This window comes from Panicum virgatum, chromosome 5K, assembly GCF_016808335.1.
Source record: "Panicum virgatum strain AP13 chromosome 5K, P.virgatum_v5, whole genome shotgun sequence".
Taxonomy (NCBI): domain Eukaryota; kingdom Viridiplantae; phylum Streptophyta; class Magnoliopsida; order Poales; family Poaceae; genus Panicum; species Panicum virgatum.
Genome location: NC_053140.1, coordinates 1,848,556 through 1,866,978, shown reverse-complemented (window position 1 = coordinate 1,866,978; position 18,423 = coordinate 1,848,556). Strand labels below are relative to the sequence as shown.

General features: G+C 50.5%; 2 protein-coding genes across 2 annotated transcripts; one reads left to right on the top strand and one right to left on the bottom strand.

Annotated features, from left to right (window-relative positions):
- Positions 1-8,065: 8,065 nt before the first annotated feature.
- Positions 8,066-12,998, top strand: LOC120705586 (inactive TPR repeat-containing thioredoxin TTL3-like). Its single transcript, XM_039990016.1, has 7 exons — positions 8,066-9,126; positions 9,801-9,996; positions 10,086-10,270; positions 10,603-10,936; positions 11,037-11,241; positions 12,245-12,351; positions 12,434-12,998. Exons 1-7 carry the CDS (start codon positions 8,288-8,290, stop codon positions 12,584-12,586), a joined length of 2,019 nt encoding a protein of 672 aa, XP_039845950.1. The 5' UTR covers positions 8,066-8,287; the 3' UTR covers positions 12,587-12,998.
- Positions 12,999-13,924: 926 nt separating this feature from the next.
- Positions 13,925-17,828, bottom strand: LOC120705585 (phosphoacetylglucosamine mutase-like). Its single transcript, XM_039990015.1, has 9 exons — positions 16,773-17,828; positions 16,424-16,689; positions 16,072-16,191; positions 15,841-15,983; positions 15,502-15,753; positions 14,998-15,416; positions 14,738-14,913; positions 14,463-14,559; positions 13,925-14,354 (listed from the first exon to the last, which is right to left on the bottom strand). The coding sequence occupies exons 1-9, from the start codon at positions 16,849-16,851 to the stop codon at positions 14,212-14,214; spliced, it is 1,695 nt and encodes a 564-aa protein (XP_039845949.1). The 5' UTR covers positions 16,852-17,828; the 3' UTR covers positions 13,925-14,211.
- Between the last annotated feature and the right edge of the window lie 595 nt (positions 17,829-18,423).

Here is an 18,423-nt window from a genome sequence, read left to right as displayed (position 1 = left end):
CAAAGGAGATGGTATCCTTCGACCAATCGAGGTAGGATGGCATGGCCCTGGTGACGGAGAAGACTTTCCGGCGCTCACGCTTGCGTTGCCGAGAAGTCATGTTCGTCGTTGCTCCTCCAAAGATGAAGAAGGCATTCTCCACTGGGGGGAACTCGTCATCTCCACCTTTGTCGCCAGCATCCTTCATCTTGTCTTCGTCGCGACGCGCGACGCGGTTGTAGTATTTCTTGAGCATTTCGCACTGCTCGAGAGTATGATTGACCGGGCCCTTGTGGAAAGGGCACAGCTTCTTAAGCATATCGTCGAACTGGCCACCACCGCCTCGAGGGGGGCCTCGAGGTCCTTGACGGTCCAGGGCGGCAGTGAAGGCCTCCTCAGAGTCCTCTGCCTGCCCCGACCAGCGCTGGTTCGGTGGGACCGGCTTCTTTCCCTTCCTCCCCCGCTTCTGTTTCTTGGCGGGGGCATTGGGCTTGACGTTGCTGCCCTCCGCGGGCGCATCGTCTTTGCGCTTGCTCGACTTGTCATCGAAGATGGAACCAACAGCCTCCTCGCCGGCGGCGTAGTTGGTTGCGGCGTCATTACCGTATATAGTTGAATTGTTGCAATATAATGGCCATGGGAATGCGAATGATACGGTGCAGGCGCGACGGTTGAGGTCGTGTGCCATCCGTTGCGTCAGCACGGAGGAGATGACGATCAAGGCGGAGGCGACGACAGACTCGGGGCGAATGGTGAGGCGACACGAACGAAGGTTGTCTCTGACTCTAGCTAGTTACCCTTTTCTTCAGAGGATGATTCGGTATTATTTATGAATTCTAAAGTAATAGGCCAATAAGCGTGCTGGGTGAAACGACCCGGGTTTCCGGACGGACAACCCGAATCCCTGTATCGTCGTGATAGTCCCTGGATCAGTAGCTATCACATACAGAACTCATTTCAGGCAGTAAATCAGTTCATACTCACTTAAAAGATTCAACCATGGGTTTAATCATTACAATATCCAGAGGATCTGCAGTACGAAACTTTTATTACAAGCCAATTGGGCTAAACTGGAACAAACAGAAAACAGTAGCGGTAGCTGGTCTTCAGGCCATCCTTCAACGCGAACTTCATCTCCACATGCAACACTTAAGCGTAGCACGGGCTTCTAAGCTTCAATCATACCATCCGTCATTGTTGGCGTCGAACTCCTGCTCGGATCCTGTATCTTGCCAAACTATCCCCAAGGACGGGATAGGTTCACGTCACCATCCGTATGCAAGCTTTAAGTGGATGCAAAGGTATAAAAAGTAGCCAAAGGATAGGTTAGGGTTTCCTATGCAAGCATATACATATAAATCCATATACATGTCTCTCATCCATCCCAGGTCGGTGCAGGAAACTCCCTCTCCCTGCACCTCATCTGACTCCACAGGGGGAAGTGGACTAGTGGGAGGTAGAAATGCTGAGGTTCACTACTCTATGAAAGTGCAGCCGAATCAAGAGTTGTACCTGACCGAGTACGCGGCTATACATATAGTTTTCACCCTGCAGGGGTTGTACACCTGTACCCACTCGGGCTGCAAAGACGGCCGTCGCCATCTTGAGACATGGCCCACAACCATGACTGCCTAACCATGACGGTATCATCCTGCATTCCCGGGGTGGGATACATTCGCCACAACGAATGTTCCGGGGCTGTGGATCTCTAGCCTGGCCATAGCTTCGAGAATCTCGGAGACTGGGGTCAGAGAACCCAACCTGGCCCACGCACCCCGAATTGGGCGTGCACGGTCTACCCTCTCCTGGAGACTAGGGTCGGAACACCCGACCGGGCCCGACGCACCCCGAATTCCCATGGGCGTGCTCGGCCTACCCTCTCCTTAAACATAGCCACAGTCTGGTACCGCATAGCTAGAAATGGCTGGAACCCCCGCCCATACAAGGGTAAGTGGTGTGCACGTTTGACATAGTTCCGTCACCAGGGGCACGATCTCGAACTATATTGCCGGGGCAAGCGCGCAGTCATCCGTAAAGGTCCGCCAAAGGCATCCATAACAGGTATCACCTCTCCTTGGGCAACCACACAGGTACACCCCTCCTCATCCCGCACCCACCACAAGTGCTCCGCAGGATATGCCCACCACACATCCCCGGCAAGTCGCTTGCCCCTGCTAAAAGCCCTGTCTCTGGCTCCTCACAAAGTGGATCTCATGCATGCCAAGACTATCATATCATGGAATCCCATACCCAATCACTCTCATAGTAGCCAAAGCATCCAAGAATCAATCAAGGTATAGGGATGCAAGGAATACAGTATAAATAGGCCATGCAGGCTTATCTCACACACACAAGTAAAGCAATAGCAATTCTAGCAAGCAATGCCTAATAGGAATTCAAGTCGTAGATGGGCGTGAACCTGGCAACTCTTCATAGTCTCCCGGGGTCCTCGGGGTCTTCTCGTAGTCCGGGACGTCCTCCTGGGTCTTCTGGGCGTCCGGGGCGTCGATCTTCTCTTCAGCAGTAGGATCTATTCGTAATTATGAATTACTACAGGGGCCAAAGTGCCAAAATTCACAAAACTACCCAAATAAGATCCAACTCATAACAAAACCTACTCTAACGTGTAGATCATGATTTTAGAAGAATTATGAAATTGGTTTTATAATTTTCGGAGCTCCGGTTGATTTATTATGATTTTCTGAAGCTTAAAACAAATTCTAGAATTAAATAAAAGTTTTCGGAAAAAGAAAACATTCAGTCAGCCACGTGGCAGCCTCTGGGCATGCCACGTGTCATGTTGATGTCAGCATGACGTCAGCACGAGGTCAGGCTCCATTGACGTCATCATGACGTCAACGTTGACTTGGTCAACATTGACTAAGTCAACGGTCAACAGGTCCACGGCCAGGTCAGCGGGGTCCCCCAGTCAGCCTCACATGAGAGAATGACATGTGGGCCCCGCGTGCCAGGTCTGGTAAAAGAAAAAGAAAAGGGTTCAAGGGGGTGAACGGGTTGAAAGGGAACTCGGGCCGGCTCATCAGCCCAACAAGTTCGGCTTGGCAGGCTGGCTAAGAAAACGGCTCAAGGGAACGGCTCGGCGGGCTTGGCAGGCTTGTGCGGCTCGTGGATCGGCAGGCCGGCTCGGATCCTCAGCTTGACTGGCAGGCCGGCTCAGGTGAAAGCGGCTTGGCCCAGGTTAGCTCGCGGGATTGGGCCGGCGGAAGATGGCGGCCCATCTTCATCTTCTTCTTTTACTTTTCCTTTTCTCCTCCTTCTCTCTTCCTCTCGCTGACAGGTTCGGCCCACGCGTTGGCGCGTTCTGCTCCTGCTGACAAGCGGGCGCCGCTCGTCGGTCTCCTTTCTCTCCTCAGCTTCTCCTCCTTGGCGCGATGGCGAGGGCTCGGCGGCGGCAGACGGCGGTCGGCGCAGGCTTGGCTCTTCGTCGTCTTGGGTAAAGCAAGGCCAAGGCGGGGCTGGGCTACCATGGCGGGAGTCAGGGCGAGGCGACGGCCAGTGGCACGGCTAGGCCGAACCAAGGCAGAGCAGAGCAAGGCCGCATGGCAGGCTCGAGCAACGGCGGCTCAGGTCAGGATGGAGGCAGCAAAACGGAGGGTCTGGCAGGCGACGGGTTAAAGGTTCGACCCTGGGCCGGCGTTTGCGTGAGCTCGCCAGCAAATCCCTATGGCATGGCCATGGCGGCCGGCGGCGGGACTCAGGCGAGGTGGAGGCGGGGTCTAGAATGGCGAGGCTGGTCCAGCGAGCTTGGGAACACGTGCGCGGAGGTGAAGGCAGTGGGTGTGCTGTGGGGTGCGTGCGCCAGGCAACGGCGTGCGGCACGGTCCGACGGCTGAGCGGTCCGACGGCGACGAGGCGAAACTAGGTCAGGGCGAACTCGGGATCGTGTGCTCGCGGAGTCCAGGGATCCTGGGCCGCGACGGCGGGGTCAGACATGAGGCGGTGGTCAGCGTGGTCGTGTTCGCACACAGCGGGGCCACAGCGAGGCCGGCTTGCGTTCACGCCCACGCGCGAGGCCATGTGCTCCTGGACCGCGACGACGGCTTGGCTCGGAAGAGGGCGTTGCCAGGCATGGGCGGCCATGCGTGCGTGTGCCAAAGGGCACGACAAGGGCAAGGCAGAACGCGACAGTGACAACACGTCTGGGCACAGGTAGAGGTGAGGTCGAGGCGCGACGGCGCTGCGAGGACAGGGCAAGGGCGACGGCCAAAGGACACAGTGCCGGGGCCAAGGCAGGGTTCGTTCCAAGGGTCTGGGTGTGGCCGCGACCGTGTGTGCGCAGCGTGCTCGTGTGCGCGCGCGGGGAGGGGCAAGGCACGTTCTCGGGATCCAACGGCGTGCACGCACACGGCACGCGCACGGCGAGGCCATAGCGTGTCCGGGCGCTCGCGGCGTGGTTCGAGGCAACAGGATTTGCCACAGCGTGCCAAAGAGGCAGCGCCTAAGCTTCCCTAGGACGGGGTGGCGTGAGCGCGAGCGCGGGTGCTCGGGAAGCCGAGATCGCGGCGGCGGCGAGGGAAGAGGGCCGTGGCTGGCTGTGGGTTCGTGCGCGTGCGAGCGGACACCCGGGAAGCCGGGGCTGCGGCACGGCGGTGATAGGAAGCCGGAGGCGGCGTCGGGCTCCTGCAGAAATGACACAACAAGGGGGAAAGGGTGGCCTATGCTTTCTACAGATGGCTCATCGGCAACGGCCGGCAGCAGGAGAGGCGGCGAGGTCGTGAGGCGACGCTCACCTGGCGGGCTCGAGGAGGAAGAGGCTTGACGCGGTGGCGAGCTGAAGCAGGGGAGACGCGAGGCTGTGCCGTGCCGAGCAGGTTCGTCGATGTCGTGGTACGGGGCGCCGGCGCGGTGTCGAGGTCCGCGGCGACGGCGTGGCGTTGTACAGCTCCCCTTCTCGATTTCTCCCTTGGCACAGCGGCGGCGCCGATTTCCTCCTCCTCGGCTCCCTCTTCTGCTCTTCTTCTTCTTCTTCTTCTTCTTCTTCTTCTTCTTCTTCTTCTTCTTCTTCTTCTTCTTCTTCTCTCCCCCTCCTTCTCCTCTTTATCTTCCTCTGCTCCTGGCTCCCTCCCTTGCTCTGCTTCTTGGTAGAGGCGGCGGAAAGGGGAAAAGAGCCCCGAGAGCTCTAGGGTTCCGCAGGCTGTGGCACGGGGTTTTATAGAGGCACCGGGTCTAGGGCTCGCGTGGGCGCCGGGGAATCTCGGCGTCCGGGCCGGGACGCGTGGAGGCCTCCATGGCTGGGACTTGGCGCGCACGGCGTGGGCGCCGTGGCCGACAAGGAGAGCAGAGGGCAGCGGAACAGACGGGGCAGGCGCTTTTCAGCGGTCGGCGCGGCGCGGAGACCGGGCGGTTGGGCGCCTTGTCGCGGAGCGGGGAAGAGGGCGCGCGAGGTGTGGGTGAGGCGGAGCAGAGCAGGTGGGCGTCGGCGGCGGCATCCGCGTGAAGGGGAAAGGGGAACAGGGGTCCGGCTGACAAGCGGGCCCAAGGTGCCAGCGGCTCAGGCAGAAAGGGAAGCGGCGCGGGGTCAGCTTGGGCCGAGCGGGAGGCTGGGTTTGGGCCGCGCGAGGCTGGTCTTGCGGGGTGAGCAGGCCGGGTTTGGTGGTTTTGGCCCAAGGCAAGTTAGTGGCTTAGTTAGTAAAGTTAGGGGTTAGCATTTGATTTCAAATTTGAATGGCTCAATTCAAATTTGTAATCCACATAATTCTCAAACAAGAGAAACAAATTCAAATCAAAATCAAATAAACAAGGTAGATCCAATAAAAATCAAATAACTCCAAATAAAGAACACTATCAATTTATCCTTATATTTGTCTCGATTTATAATTTACTAGGATTTGAGTTGAGAAAAGAGATCAACCTTATATTATTTCTAGCTATTATCACGATCATACAAAAAGTTTTTGAAAACTGTTTTTGAAAACTCGCATTTGTTTGGAGTTTATAAGGTTCCGCAAGAATTACGGAATGATACACTAGGGTCATGATTAATTTGGCACACTCCCCCCCTAGTCCTCACGCAGCTACAGGCCTACAGCTGGTGAGTGGGGCAGTCGTGCGTGACGTCGCCTGACGCCATCAAATATTCCCCCGCAGGACAGCATCATGTTTCTTTTTTTTTTTGTTTCCAGAAAGAGACTAGGCGCTCCCGGCTTTTCCTGCCCAAACCAGCAATCCCCACCCCATCTGGCACCGCCACGCTGGAACCACCACCCAGCAGCAGCCCACGCCCAGCTGATGAGATCTGAAAGACGAGCTCTCTCACTTCCCAGTTCCCAGTTCAGCTGGAGCTGAATGCTGGATGATCCATTTTGACAGTAGGTTGGATCATCGATCGGCCCTATTCCATTGATTGGATCCAGGCCAGGACCATAACCTTTTGCAGCATTAGCAAAGACTAATAATGCTGGCGATCGACTGGTGACGCCATCCAGCAACAATACAAGATTGACAGCATACTCAACTGTATGTTTCGTTTGAGTCTTTTCAGGATGGATCGCCGTCGCCCACGCACGCATGCTGCTGCTGCTGCTGCTGACATGATCCGAATAAAGTCTTAATTCCTGCGCAAGGGACCGTACCTACACGCACCACACATGACACATCTTGAATTAGCTAGTTCACATGCTCCTCCCTCCATTCACACACACCTATCGATCGATTGCTCTTTTCCATCACACACACACACACACACACACACACACACACCAGCTACGGCTCTGAAATTAGGGTTCGTTCTTGCATTGGAATACTGAAATTCACAGCTACATATAGCTAAACGGTCGTCGGTCGGTCTAATCCAGTCCCCGCCACCGTTTTGCTGTTTGGATCGACCTAGCTAAAGCACGTAGGAGTGAGTATTCTGCTTTTTTTTGTATATATTTGGCTTATTTATTTGGTAGCCCGGATAAAGGGGCAGGCAGCAGGCAGGCCCGCATGTGAATCCTAGGCCGCACCAATAAACTAGCAGGCGCGAGTCAGAGCTGAACGATGATGGTTCGGTGGGTTCATCAGTGCTCAACTTGTGCTTGTTTAACATTGCAAGCTCGGAACAAATTCCATCGCCTACAATATAAATAAACAGCAGTGTGCACCTAAAATGGCCTACCTCTAGCTAGCAACGATTCACATGGTGTCTGATTGCTGGAAGGTGCCGTCGTGCATGCATTTTTTGTTTTGTTTTTGTCCTCCGCCGATGTTTTTTTTTTGTTTTGAAATTCCTTTCGATTGCAGCAAGCTACTACCTCTGAAAGAGAGCACTCAATTTGTCTCCGATGGAAATACAAGTCTTAAAAGATACTAGCTAGGAGATGAATCACATCGGTGTAGCCTGCCTGCTTGTGGGGCCCTCCACTCTGAGAGGCCAGATAGTAGCTAGTACAAGAGTGGTGCGCAAGTAAGAATCTGCATAAAAAGCCCCGTGCAGTTTGAGTAAATCCTTACGATGACCGTCCAGTGTGAATGGATAAGGAGTCCAGATGGGATGATCGAGCAAAATACTATGGAATTAGCAAACTAATCCAATGGTCCCACTAGCCCACGAACAGAAGATAGATGTTTTAAATTTTGGCTTGCACATTTGGAAATATTCCTCGCGAAAAAGGTAACTGTACATTGTTCGGAAATAGGGATCAGGGGAAATTATAGGAACATTGCAATACCAGAACCCAAAGTTTAAGTTTGAAGGGGGGGAAAGGACAAATAAGGAGATAGGATGCAAATTGGGTTATTAGGAGACAGCTTCAATCATTCTCATTTTCAGCTTCAATCACAAGGCATGTTACCTTGTATAGAACTCGGAATTGGGCGCCCCTAGCAAAATCCTGGTGCGCATCCAGGAAGGAAGGAGCAGGAGGCCAGGCAGGCACGCGGCGTTCCGTTGGGGTTGGGGCGCCAAGGAACGGAATGGAAAGGGCAAAGCCCCCTTTGTTTCGGGGGGATTACGATACGATGCGATACGAGCGCGCGCGCCGGTGGAAGGGAATCGATCGCTTCGCTTCGCTTGGGTCGTCCCAGCCAGCCAGTCGCCTCCGCGCCCTTGCCTTGTTACGGCGTGCGTGCGTGCGTGCGTGTTACCGCCGCCGCCGCCCAGCCTCGGGAGCGAGGGAGAGGAAGCAAATCTACCCCCAACTCCGCGGCTAGCCTTCATCATTCCTTGCTCCCTCCCTCCCCTCCCCTCCCCTTCACGAGATCCCCATCCCGTTCCTCCTCCTCCCCCATTCCGCCGCACTAGCGGTAGCGGGCGAGCCACCCACCCCCGTCTCCGGCCACCCCGCCAGCCGCCGCGAGATCCGCAATGTCCGACCGCCCGCCGGCGCCAATGCCGCCCGACACCCTCTCCGACGCCTTCGCCGCCGCCGTCCTCCTCTCCTCCACCGACAAGCCCGACGCGCTCCCGCCGGGCAGGCTCTCGCCCGTCTCCCCGCTCCCCCACTCCTCCAAGCACCACCCCACCCCGAGCTCCTCCTCGGGCTCCTCCGGCTCCCTCTCCCGCGCCCCGCCCGCGCTCGCCTCGCGCCGCAGCCACTCCGGCGAGATCCCGCTCCCCTCCGACGCGCCCCCGCGCGGCCCGCGCCCGGGACACCGCCGCACCGGCAGCTCCGGGCCCCTCATCTTCACCTCCGCCGCCAGCGCCTGCTCCAGCTCCGCCACCTCCCCGCTCACCAACGCGCTCCCGGCCGGCAACATCTGCCCCTCCGGCCGCCTCGCCAAGCCGCTGCCCTCCTCCTCCTGCTCCGCCGCCACGCCGCCGCCCCCGCCCCCGCCGCGCCCCGCCCGCCACGACGTCCTCGGCTCCGGCACCGCCAACTACGGCCACGGGAGCATCGTGCGCTCGCGCAGCGCCCCCTCCGACGACGACGCCACGCTCAGGCGCGCCATGGCGGCCGCCGACCCCGAGGAGGTCAAGAGGGCGGGGAACGACCAGTACAGGAAGGGCTGCTTCGAGGAGGCCCTCAGGCTCTACGACCGCGCGCTCGCCCTCTGCCCCGACAATGCCGCCTGCCGGGCCAACCGCGCCGCCGCGCTCATCGGCCTACGACGCCTCGGGGAGGCCGTCAAGGACTGCGAGGAGGCGCTCCGGATTGATCCCTCCTACGCCCGCGCGCACCACCGCCTCGCGTCCCTGCATATAAGGTGAATCAACTCCTACATTGCTTGGGGATCGCTTCTCGGATCTGTGGTTTCGTGCCATTTTCCTTTCCCTTTCGGCAGTGTTGGTAAATGCAGCTAGGAGGAGCTTCTTTTACAGCATGGACCGTTCTTTGCTCCGACGATCTCAGTCAGCCTCTGGCGCGCCCAGCTAAAGAAAATCACACACTAGAGTGAATGAGTGATTTGCCTCGATAATGTACCTCCAGTTCGAATCTAAACTTTGCTATTTTTAGTAGAGCTAACAAAACGGTCCTGGGGCATGTTGGTTCAGGATTGGTTGCTCATGGGGGACTATTTCCACAATAGGCTCAATGCATTTGTGAGTACTGGGCATCCATGTGGAACTGGGCTCAAATGATTATTGAACACTGCCTTGTATGTCGCTCTCCATTCCCTTCGTAGATCGAAATTAGTTGCTTTTCTGGTTTCCAGAGAACTTGAAAAAGCTTCTTTGGTACAAAACCACAAATAGTAAGCCTATAGACGGTCAATGCAGTCCTAGTTGCTAGTTTTTTTTAAACCTGTTTTCCTTGTTTGGTATACTGTTCATGGCCGTTTCTTTCATGCATCCATCATGGATCACTAATTTTTTAAAGTAATTCTTGAATTATTCACTCATGCCACTGTTTTTTTTATCGGATCTTACTGAACTTCAGGCTAGGACACATTGAGGATGCTCTGAAACACCTATCCCTTGCAGCCCCACAGCCTGACCTCCTAGAGTTGCACAAATTGCAAACAGTGGAGAAGCACTTGGGGAGATGCCTGGATGCACGAAAGGCGGGGGACTGGAAGAGTGCGCTAAGAGAAAGTGAAGCTGCTATTGCAGCTGGAGCTGACTCCTCTATTCTGGTTAGATTCTACCCCTCCTCTAACTCGATATGGTAGCCATCTCTTGGTTAAAGGGTGGGGTGTAACGCTTATCTAATTCACATTTTCAGCTCTTGGCTGCTAGAGCAGAAGCCCTTCTGCGGCTCAACCTACTCGATGAGGCTGATCTGGCTATCTCTACTGCCTCCAAATTGGATTCTTCTTCTTCATGCTCCTCAGACACTAAATTCTGCGGCTTCCTCGGCAACGCTTACCTCTTCTATGTACATGCCCAAGTTGACATGGCATTGGGAAGGTAATTCTTCAACTTTACCTGCTTCCCACTACATACACACAAATAAGTTGACTGGTTAATATGCACCTATTCTTCCGACTTGACTGAGCGTGCGAAAGATGTGTAGCAAGTTATCATGTCTACGGAACTCATTCTTCCTTCTTTTATATATACAATTTTCCTGTTGTAACAAACTGTAGTCAAATATCACTCGGTTGCCTTTGGCTTAGCTATGAGAGAGGACAGGGAAGCTCAAAAACTGTACTCAAAAGTATTTTAACTTAGCTGCAATCTGCAGGTTATCTACTATAGCTTGATATCATATGAATTTGACTCTTGTGAACATTTTGCAGGTTTGACCATGCTGTCTCCTCCATAGATAAGGCAAGGATAATAGATCCAGGAAATAGCGAAGTGGTAACTATGCATAACAAAGTGAAATCTGTGGCTAGAGCACGATCTCTAGGGAACGAGCTCTTCAATTCTGGAAAATTTTCAGAAGCTTGCCTTGCTTACGGTGAAGGGCTCAAACAACACCCTGTGAATAAAGTCCTGTACTGTAATAGGGCAGCTTGTAGATTTAAGCTTGGGCAGTGGGAAAAGTCAATTGAGGACTGCAATGAAGCTCTCAAGATTCATCCCAATTATACCAAGGCTTTGCTCAGGCGGGCAGCATCATACGGCAAGGTAACGCATTTTCTTCTTAAGAGTTTCTGGTTTTCCTCTTTTCCTGATTTATAGCTTGGGACTCAAATGCAACTTCATTTATTGCTCTTTTGGTGGTTAGATGGAGCGATGGGCAGAATCTGTGAAGGATTATGAGGTTCTCAGAAAGGAACTTCCGAGTGACACGGAGGTTGCTGAGGCCTATTTCCACACCCAGGTTGCTCTCAAGTCATCTCGTGGTGAGGAGGTATCCAACATGAAGTTTGGAGGTGAGGTTGAAGCAATTAAAGGAATGGAACAATTCCAGATGGCTACATCTTTGCCAGGTTAGTCTTATGATCAGCTGAATTCATTATTTCATAATGTTGATTCATGTCTTATTTTTTGTTGATACTGCGAACAAGCTTCTTAGAAATCTTATATTACCTATAATAAAACAAAATGTTAAAAGATCATTTTTCATGTATCCATGGCTCCATGCATAGCTACAATTCGCTAAAACATGTATTCATCCCTTTAATTCTGATAGCAAATAAGAACGTCAACCTATCAAGTAATAACCTTCCATAGAGAGAGCAGTATCTGATTGAGAGCTTAGCCTTACATTTGATAGCTCAACTTATCAACTGCTCACCAACCTGATATTACCAGAATCTAATCGAGCTGATCCCAACCAAAAGCCAGTGAGCTTTGGCTAATCTTTGGCAGATGCAAAAGGGCTGATACATAATAGTGGGCTCAGGGTCCTTAACTCATTATCATTCTTGTTCAGTTTAAATTGAGCGATAGTGTTGATGTAGGTGCGGGGCAACTGAACCGCACAAGCACTCTCCTCTATTTTATCTTCTGTTTTTATTAGATTTACCTTGACACAGATAACAGTCATATTACTAGTTTGTAATGCTACTCAAGGGTTAAGAATAGGCAGTCCCATTAAACTATTTCTGTTAACATGAATTTCAAAATGTTCTGCTTCGCCTTCTGCTCATTCCTTGCACATGCAGCCGCTGATGTTGACTTGCACATGAGTAATTATTGAAAAGAACAGTAGTACGACAATCTTGACCTTTTCTAATAGGCGTGAGGTTGCACCACAGGTTGGCAGTACTTGTTACTGTTTTCTGACGTGCAAGCAATCTTCACATGGCATTTGTTTTCCTACCATTGTTGTAATGCTGGTTGGAAGTACATAGTTAAGGTCACTCTTTTTGTCTTTAACTATCTGGTCACCTGCTCTCTATCAGTCTTGTGCTCTGGCTTTTAGCTGTAGAAGTAATTCTTAGCCTTTCTTTATTTGATGTATTTTATTGGTCTGTTTGAAATTTACAGGTGTTTCAGTCGTCCATTTTATGACGCCTTCAAATCAGCAATGTTGCAAGATTTCGCCATTTGTGAACACGCTGTGTGCCAGATACCCATCTGTTAATTTCCTCAAGGTAACTAGCACCATACATGGCCATCCACCTCATTGTGCCATATCTGGACTACATTAACATGCCATTTTGCTCTTCCCTCCAGGTAGATGTGAATGAGAGCCCTGCTGTTGCACGTGCCGAAAATGTGAGGACCATTCCCACATTCAAAATCTACAAAAATGGTATGAGAGTGAAAGAGATGATCTGCCCCAGCCAACAGCTGCTGGAATACTCAGTGAGGCATTATGGGATTTAGGCCATGAAGCCGATGATTTGATGTTTCCTTCCTCCTCCAGCTTCTCTGGAGCAAGCGCAGGCTTAGCTGGAGCAGAACCAGTGAGTACTGAAGTTCATCTTGATGAGCGCAAGCATGAAAAGCAAAGAGCGACTTTCCCCGACATTTTCCATCCCGCGCCCCTTACATTTCCACCCATTTCTCCATTTGTTCATTACCCAATTTATTCATTTAATCTGTCTCGTCCGTACATCATTGTTGCAAGATTCCTTAGAACAAAAACATCATCTCCTGATTCATGTGAAGAACGACTGTAAATTTTTACTTCCATGTTTACCAGACAACCAAGGAAAGAAAGGTATAGATTGCATTTTTGTACTCACTATAAATTCAGTCTTGTAATATGGAAGTATAGGGGCCCCATTGTCTTTCACAGTTCGTATCTGTGCCGTGTGGAAGCGCCGACGTATTGAAATGACCGCAATTCACATATTACTAGTACGGAATTGTCTACGCGTTACACCTCTATGACTATTACTGGACAAATGAACTGTCAGATTAAGTTGCTACTCTCAAGAAATTCTGTGCTCCAAACGTAGTCATCCGATGGAAGCTTTCTCCACGCCTAGACATTCTCCAAAAAAAAAGGCTTTCTCCACGCCCTATCCAACAAGTCATCCTCAAGTTTTTGCATCTTCTTTTTTGATGCCGTTCCTGCAATTGCGTTCTCGTTAAAATCATTCCTTCTGCAATTGTTGACCGTTTAGTTAGTTGTTCTCTGTACTTTTGCCATGGACACGTGGGCCCGGAGTCCACGAGGCCGACATGTCAATATCGAGCCCTGGCGTGTTGAGGGCTGGTTGCTTTGGCATTTGCCTCTCGTCGAGATGGGCATGAATTTCTGTCCCATCACCATCTCCATGCCCATATGCTGACTTGGCAGTCGTTTCTTGTAGATCTCGGAACAGTGCGCACTTTTAGCTGTTCTATGATGCATGTTGCAAATAATGGAAAGAATGAGTTTTCATAAAGAACAATGGAGAGAATCACAAGGGACATTTCGCGTCGGCTGCCAATGGGGAAAATTTGACATATTGGGGCAAATGGGTTAGTGACAATCCGGTTAATTTTAACTTCATTTAACTAGGACCGAGGTGTTATTTTATAGAGGGATGACATTTCATTTCTTAGAGTGGCAAAGGTTAAATTACCGCAAGATAATGGAAAATTCTGGCATTCAGTTTTTGGTAGTAAAATTGTTGCTAGTATTTGCTAGTACTATAGATTTCCTTAAACATCTTAGAAAACTTCCAAAATTGCTATCAGAGAATTTTTCGAAACACTGTATGACAAGGTGGGAGATGTTATTTAGCAAATGGATAACAAATAAGGGATAAGGTACACTGTTAGCTACAAATAAGGTACTACATGAGATTTCGATCTTCCTCGGCAGATGCGCAAAATCCATCAGAAAAGCACGAGTACAGGGAGGGAATGATTTTACAGGGAGGGAATGATTTCTGCTCTGTGCATATAAACAGTGGAATTCAAAAGTTTGGACTCACAGGCGTAAAAGTTACAAATTAAAAAGCAGGAGGGATAGCCCTAGAAAATTTAGTCAAAATCGCAAACAAGACTGTAAATGGTTATCCAAGAAGTTGTTCCACATGATGTGCCACAGATCTTGCAAGACTATCAGCTTCCACCTGCGTAGATGCCTCGGCATACACCCGTACCACATCTTCTGTGCCAGATGGCCGCACAAAGCATCGCCCGTGGGTATAGTTGGCTGCAGTGACATCACAATTTTAATATCAAACACAATAACACGAAACAACTTAAACTTCAACAAATGTGATAGAACTGTTACAATGCATTCTATTAAGTTGGTGCTTACCAGTCTCCTTATCTATCGATTCTTGCAAACTAGAAGGTTGACTAACTTTTGTCTCCGAGTCTGTTGTGACAATTGAACTTCGATCTATAACTTTCACCTGAAACACAGTAACAAAGTTAACTAATTGCATTACAAACACTCATCAGCTCCATAATCTTAGTAACTAAAGTCCCTTCCAGGAGAAACGAGTAGTTGAATGACAAAAGGAGCAAAAAATTTGTAGTACCGTCATCTTCAGTGAAAACAAGTAAAAAGTCACGACCGGAAGTATGTACCTTCAACTGTCTACTGGGCAAATCACTATATAGTTCACACCAATTCTGAAATGACCATCCCTTGTACTGCAAAATAGCCTCCACTAAAAGCAAACCACTCAGAGCATCACCTACTGCCTGATTAATCAGCTGACTAGCTGCCATCAATCTCATTGCAGCATGATACTGTGCTGAACCTAGGAAGGGCAATAAGATCAATCACATCAAACAAAATGTTAAGAGGGAGCATAAGGGAGAAAGAACCAATGGCTAGAGCTTACCATTGGCAGTTTCAGAGGAGAGCTCATTGCTTAATGAATCTAGTTGAGAGAGAAACTCCTCCGAGAATACTACAGTCCCATGTCCATTGGCTTCAAAATATATACCAATATCATACTCCAAAGCTTTTTTGTGCAGATATTTCACTCCTGTAGGAGTGAATACCACTTCAAGGCCAAGGTTCTTGAGAAATTGGGTCGATGCCCCATTTGCATAAGCTGTCTGAACTATGCCAAGCCTTGCAGGCAATGATTTGTTTACTTGACTACCACTGTTATTAATAATATCTAGCTGCTCTCTGATAAACAGGGCAAACAGAGATAATATCTTGTCACCATCAACTAGATCTACCTTATTTTCGCTAGCCGATGACACGCAGAAATAGACAAGTCGATCAGCATCACCATCCAAACTTGCACACCTGAAATGCTAGAAGAGAATGGTAAGTTGACTTAACAGAAAATGATAGACAAGCTTCAAACATGAGTAACAACCGAGTATCTCACCTGACACCAACATCTTCAGGGCTAAACCCATGATGAGTAACTCGCTCCTTTTGAACAAAGTCTGCACCACACATGTGGTTTAGTATGCCTTCTCCTTCCTTACCTGAATTCCTCACAATAATATCTATGCCTGAAAGCTCTGCCTTTATTTGTTCGAGCTTCACCCCACCAATACCATTTGCTCCATCAACAATTAGTTTCTTAGCAAGCTCATCCCCACCTTTATCTTTTGGCACTAATTCCAACATACGCCTGGTGAAATTTGATGTTAGAAACTCGCCATAAATAACAGTCATAACTTGTGAGAGCCTAAAGCAGCAGGACAATAACTAGAATAACCTGAATGAGTCGATAAGTTGTGTAAAATAATCTGACTCTGAAGCCTTGATGCCTTTGTTTTTGTTCCGTACCATCCAATGCAGTTGAGGGGTGGTCAAAATTCCCATATCAATTGCGTGTGCGCCAACTATCGCATTTATCCCCTTAAGTTTCAAGAGAACTCCAATTAGACTGAATTTGCAAACTGATATCAATACAAATGTAGCGAAGGAACAGATCCACATGGCATACCTGCAGTGCGGCATCGAGCAGGTACTCTCCTGTTGGCCTAGTATCTCGGCCAAGCAGCACTTGTGCCGTGTGGTGGCCCCCCAATGGAATTCCCTCGTCCTTGACAAACTGAAGCACCAGCTGCAGAGAGAAGAAATGGTATTAGCATTCGCATTTGCATAGAAAACTAACAGGCGTTGGTTTGGTTCTTGTTGCTGAATTGATGCCACAAGTGTCTGGTTGTAGTTCAGGATTTGGATGCTAGCTTCAAGTATTTATTTGTGCAAGAGTCAGTTTGCGCAAACAGATCCTGCAGCTTAATTACACACCTAGTAGAACGAAGGTTAGGAGTAGAAGATGACTGATTCCTTACCTGCAGGAGGGCGTCGGGGTCGGGGGCGTTGGCGAGGGCGTCGGCGAAGGGCTCCCAGTGCTGGGCCATCATGCCGCCGTCGGGGTCGGCGATCTTGACGCCGTTGTCGCCGACGGGGTTGTGGGAGGCGGTGATGACGATCCCGACGGCAGCACCGGCGAGCTTGACGGAGCGGAGCGCGGCCAGGATGCCGGCGCGGCAGACGGCGGGCGCCATGGTGGCGCCGTCGGCGCGGAATCCCGCCGTGCCGTAGGAGAACCTGCAGCCTGCGCCCCCCGATCCCATCTCATTCTCTCATCCGCCGCGGACTAGTTGCGTTGCTGAGGCAGCAGAGGGAAGCAGCACGTACCGCTTGGGAGAGGGAAGCGGGACGCGACGTCGAGGAGGCGGCGGCGCTGCTCCTTCTCCTGCTCCTGGTTGGCGGCCATGCCGTCTCCTCCGCTTCCTTCCCGGTCGTTGTGGGTCGTTGGCTCGGATCTGACGCCGTTTGAACACCACTTGTCGCCGTGGGGAAGACCGACTCGACTAGAGAATGAGAAAACGAAGCGGTCTGCTAATTCGTCGGGATCTGATCAGAGTTCAGAGACCGGAGGTGCGATCGCAGATTCAGTACAGTTCAACCATCCAGGATCGCACAACAATGAAGCTGCATTGGTGGAAGAGCTTGAATTCTGAATTCCTTCCTCCGGCTGCTGCCTCTTGGATGAATAAGATCTTCAGAAAGTTCAGACTCGGAGGAATATGCTAGCGAGCTCTTCTCAAATTTCAGGTGAAGGAGAGGGCTCAATTACAAAAGAGGCATCAATGGCCCAGGATAGTTGATTGAGCTAATTGGCTCAATTACAAAAGTAACATTCTTGTCTACATTTTGGTGGCTTGGCGATTTGCAGATAGTTGATTGGGCCAATTGGTACTCTTGTTTGCAGCGGATAATATTTTTTTCATTTACTGAATATCAATGATACCGAGTCATTTCTTTTGCTACATCTGAAAAATGCAGAAAACGAAGCCTACCAGTTCAGTGTTCAGAGCCTTCGAGAGCTTGGATTGATGCCAAACCTTCTGGCTTGTCGTGGCACAGCAGTATTGTTATTCTATTTCTGTCGACTTATTTCAGTTAAACCTTTACTGTACATTGGAACATCTAATTTATCTTTTTTTTTTGAAACGGAACATCTAATTTATCAGTATTAGAATATGCTGCCTTGATTCTGTGATATGCAGCCTCTGAATAAAAATGTCAAGAGGAGCTTTTCCCAGTTTTGCCATGTTCTTTGAGAATCTGAAGCTTCAGAATTCATATTTTTATCTGTGTATTGTATTGATCCATCAAAGTCTTTATTCAGGTGGATTGCATTGCTTATCTAAATAATGTTCCAAATATCTGACATGTCCCCTCGCTTATAATAGTATTGTTGGGATTGGACCTTCGGGTCAATCCCTCACCCTCAGAAATGCTCCCTAACCTGTTTGCAGGGCCACAACGAAATGGAGCCAAGCATACCCGAATGTATCGGATGAACACTAAGAAGCGCAAGCTCAAAAACCATGACCTTCGGGCCGAAGGATAACACCTTCTGAAGGCCGAAGGTAACGGATGGCTGCCCAGAAGCGCAAGCGCAAACACCAAGGCATTCGGTCCGAAGGGTACCGCTTCCACCGCGCCGAAGGTGACAAACGGCCACCCGGAAGCATAAACTCGAAGATCAAGACCTTCGGGAAAAGAGCCCGCGGCCGGGAACGAGGATGACGGCTGGTCGATCGATGATGGAACCTTCATGGCCCAAACTCCCGGAGGTACCCGAAGGTTATAGTAACCTTCGTCGGCTGAAGACATGTGAGTAAAACGTGAATATGTAAGAATGTCGGATTTGTACACCTCCGGAGTACGTGAGAAGGTCGGATTTGAAAACCTCTCACCTTGTAATTTTACCCCGAAACCGGCTGAGGGTGAGCTGTAAGTGAGTTGGGAGGGGGCAATTTAGGAAAACCTGGCCGAG

Bases quoted from the DNA above. Each gene is read 5' to 3' on its own strand.
- LOC120705585 (XM_039990015.1), bottom strand. From the start codon at position 16,851: ATGGCCGCCAACCAGGAGCAGGAGAAGGAGCAGCGCCGCCGCCTCCTC. The intron at 15,754-15,840 runs GTTATTCTAGTT...AAATTTCACCAG, and splicing joins CAACTTATCGACTCATTCAG to GCGTATGTTGGAATTAGTGC. The intron at 15,417-15,501 runs GTGAGATACTCG...CTAGCATTTCAG, and splicing joins CCTGAAGATGTTGGTGTCAG to GTGTGCAAGTTTGGATGGTG.
- LOC120705586 (XM_039990016.1), top strand. From the start codon at position 8,288: ATGTCCGACCGCCCGCCGGCGCCAATGCCGCCCGACACCCTCTCCGAC. The intron at 9,997-10,085 runs GTTAGATTCTAC...TCACATTTTCAG, and splicing joins GAGCTGACTCCTCTATTCTG to CTCTTGGCTGCTAGAGCAGA. The intron at 11,242-12,244 runs GTTAGTCTTATG...TGAAATTTACAG, and splicing joins GATGGCTACATCTTTGCCAG to GTGTTTCAGTCGTCCATTTT.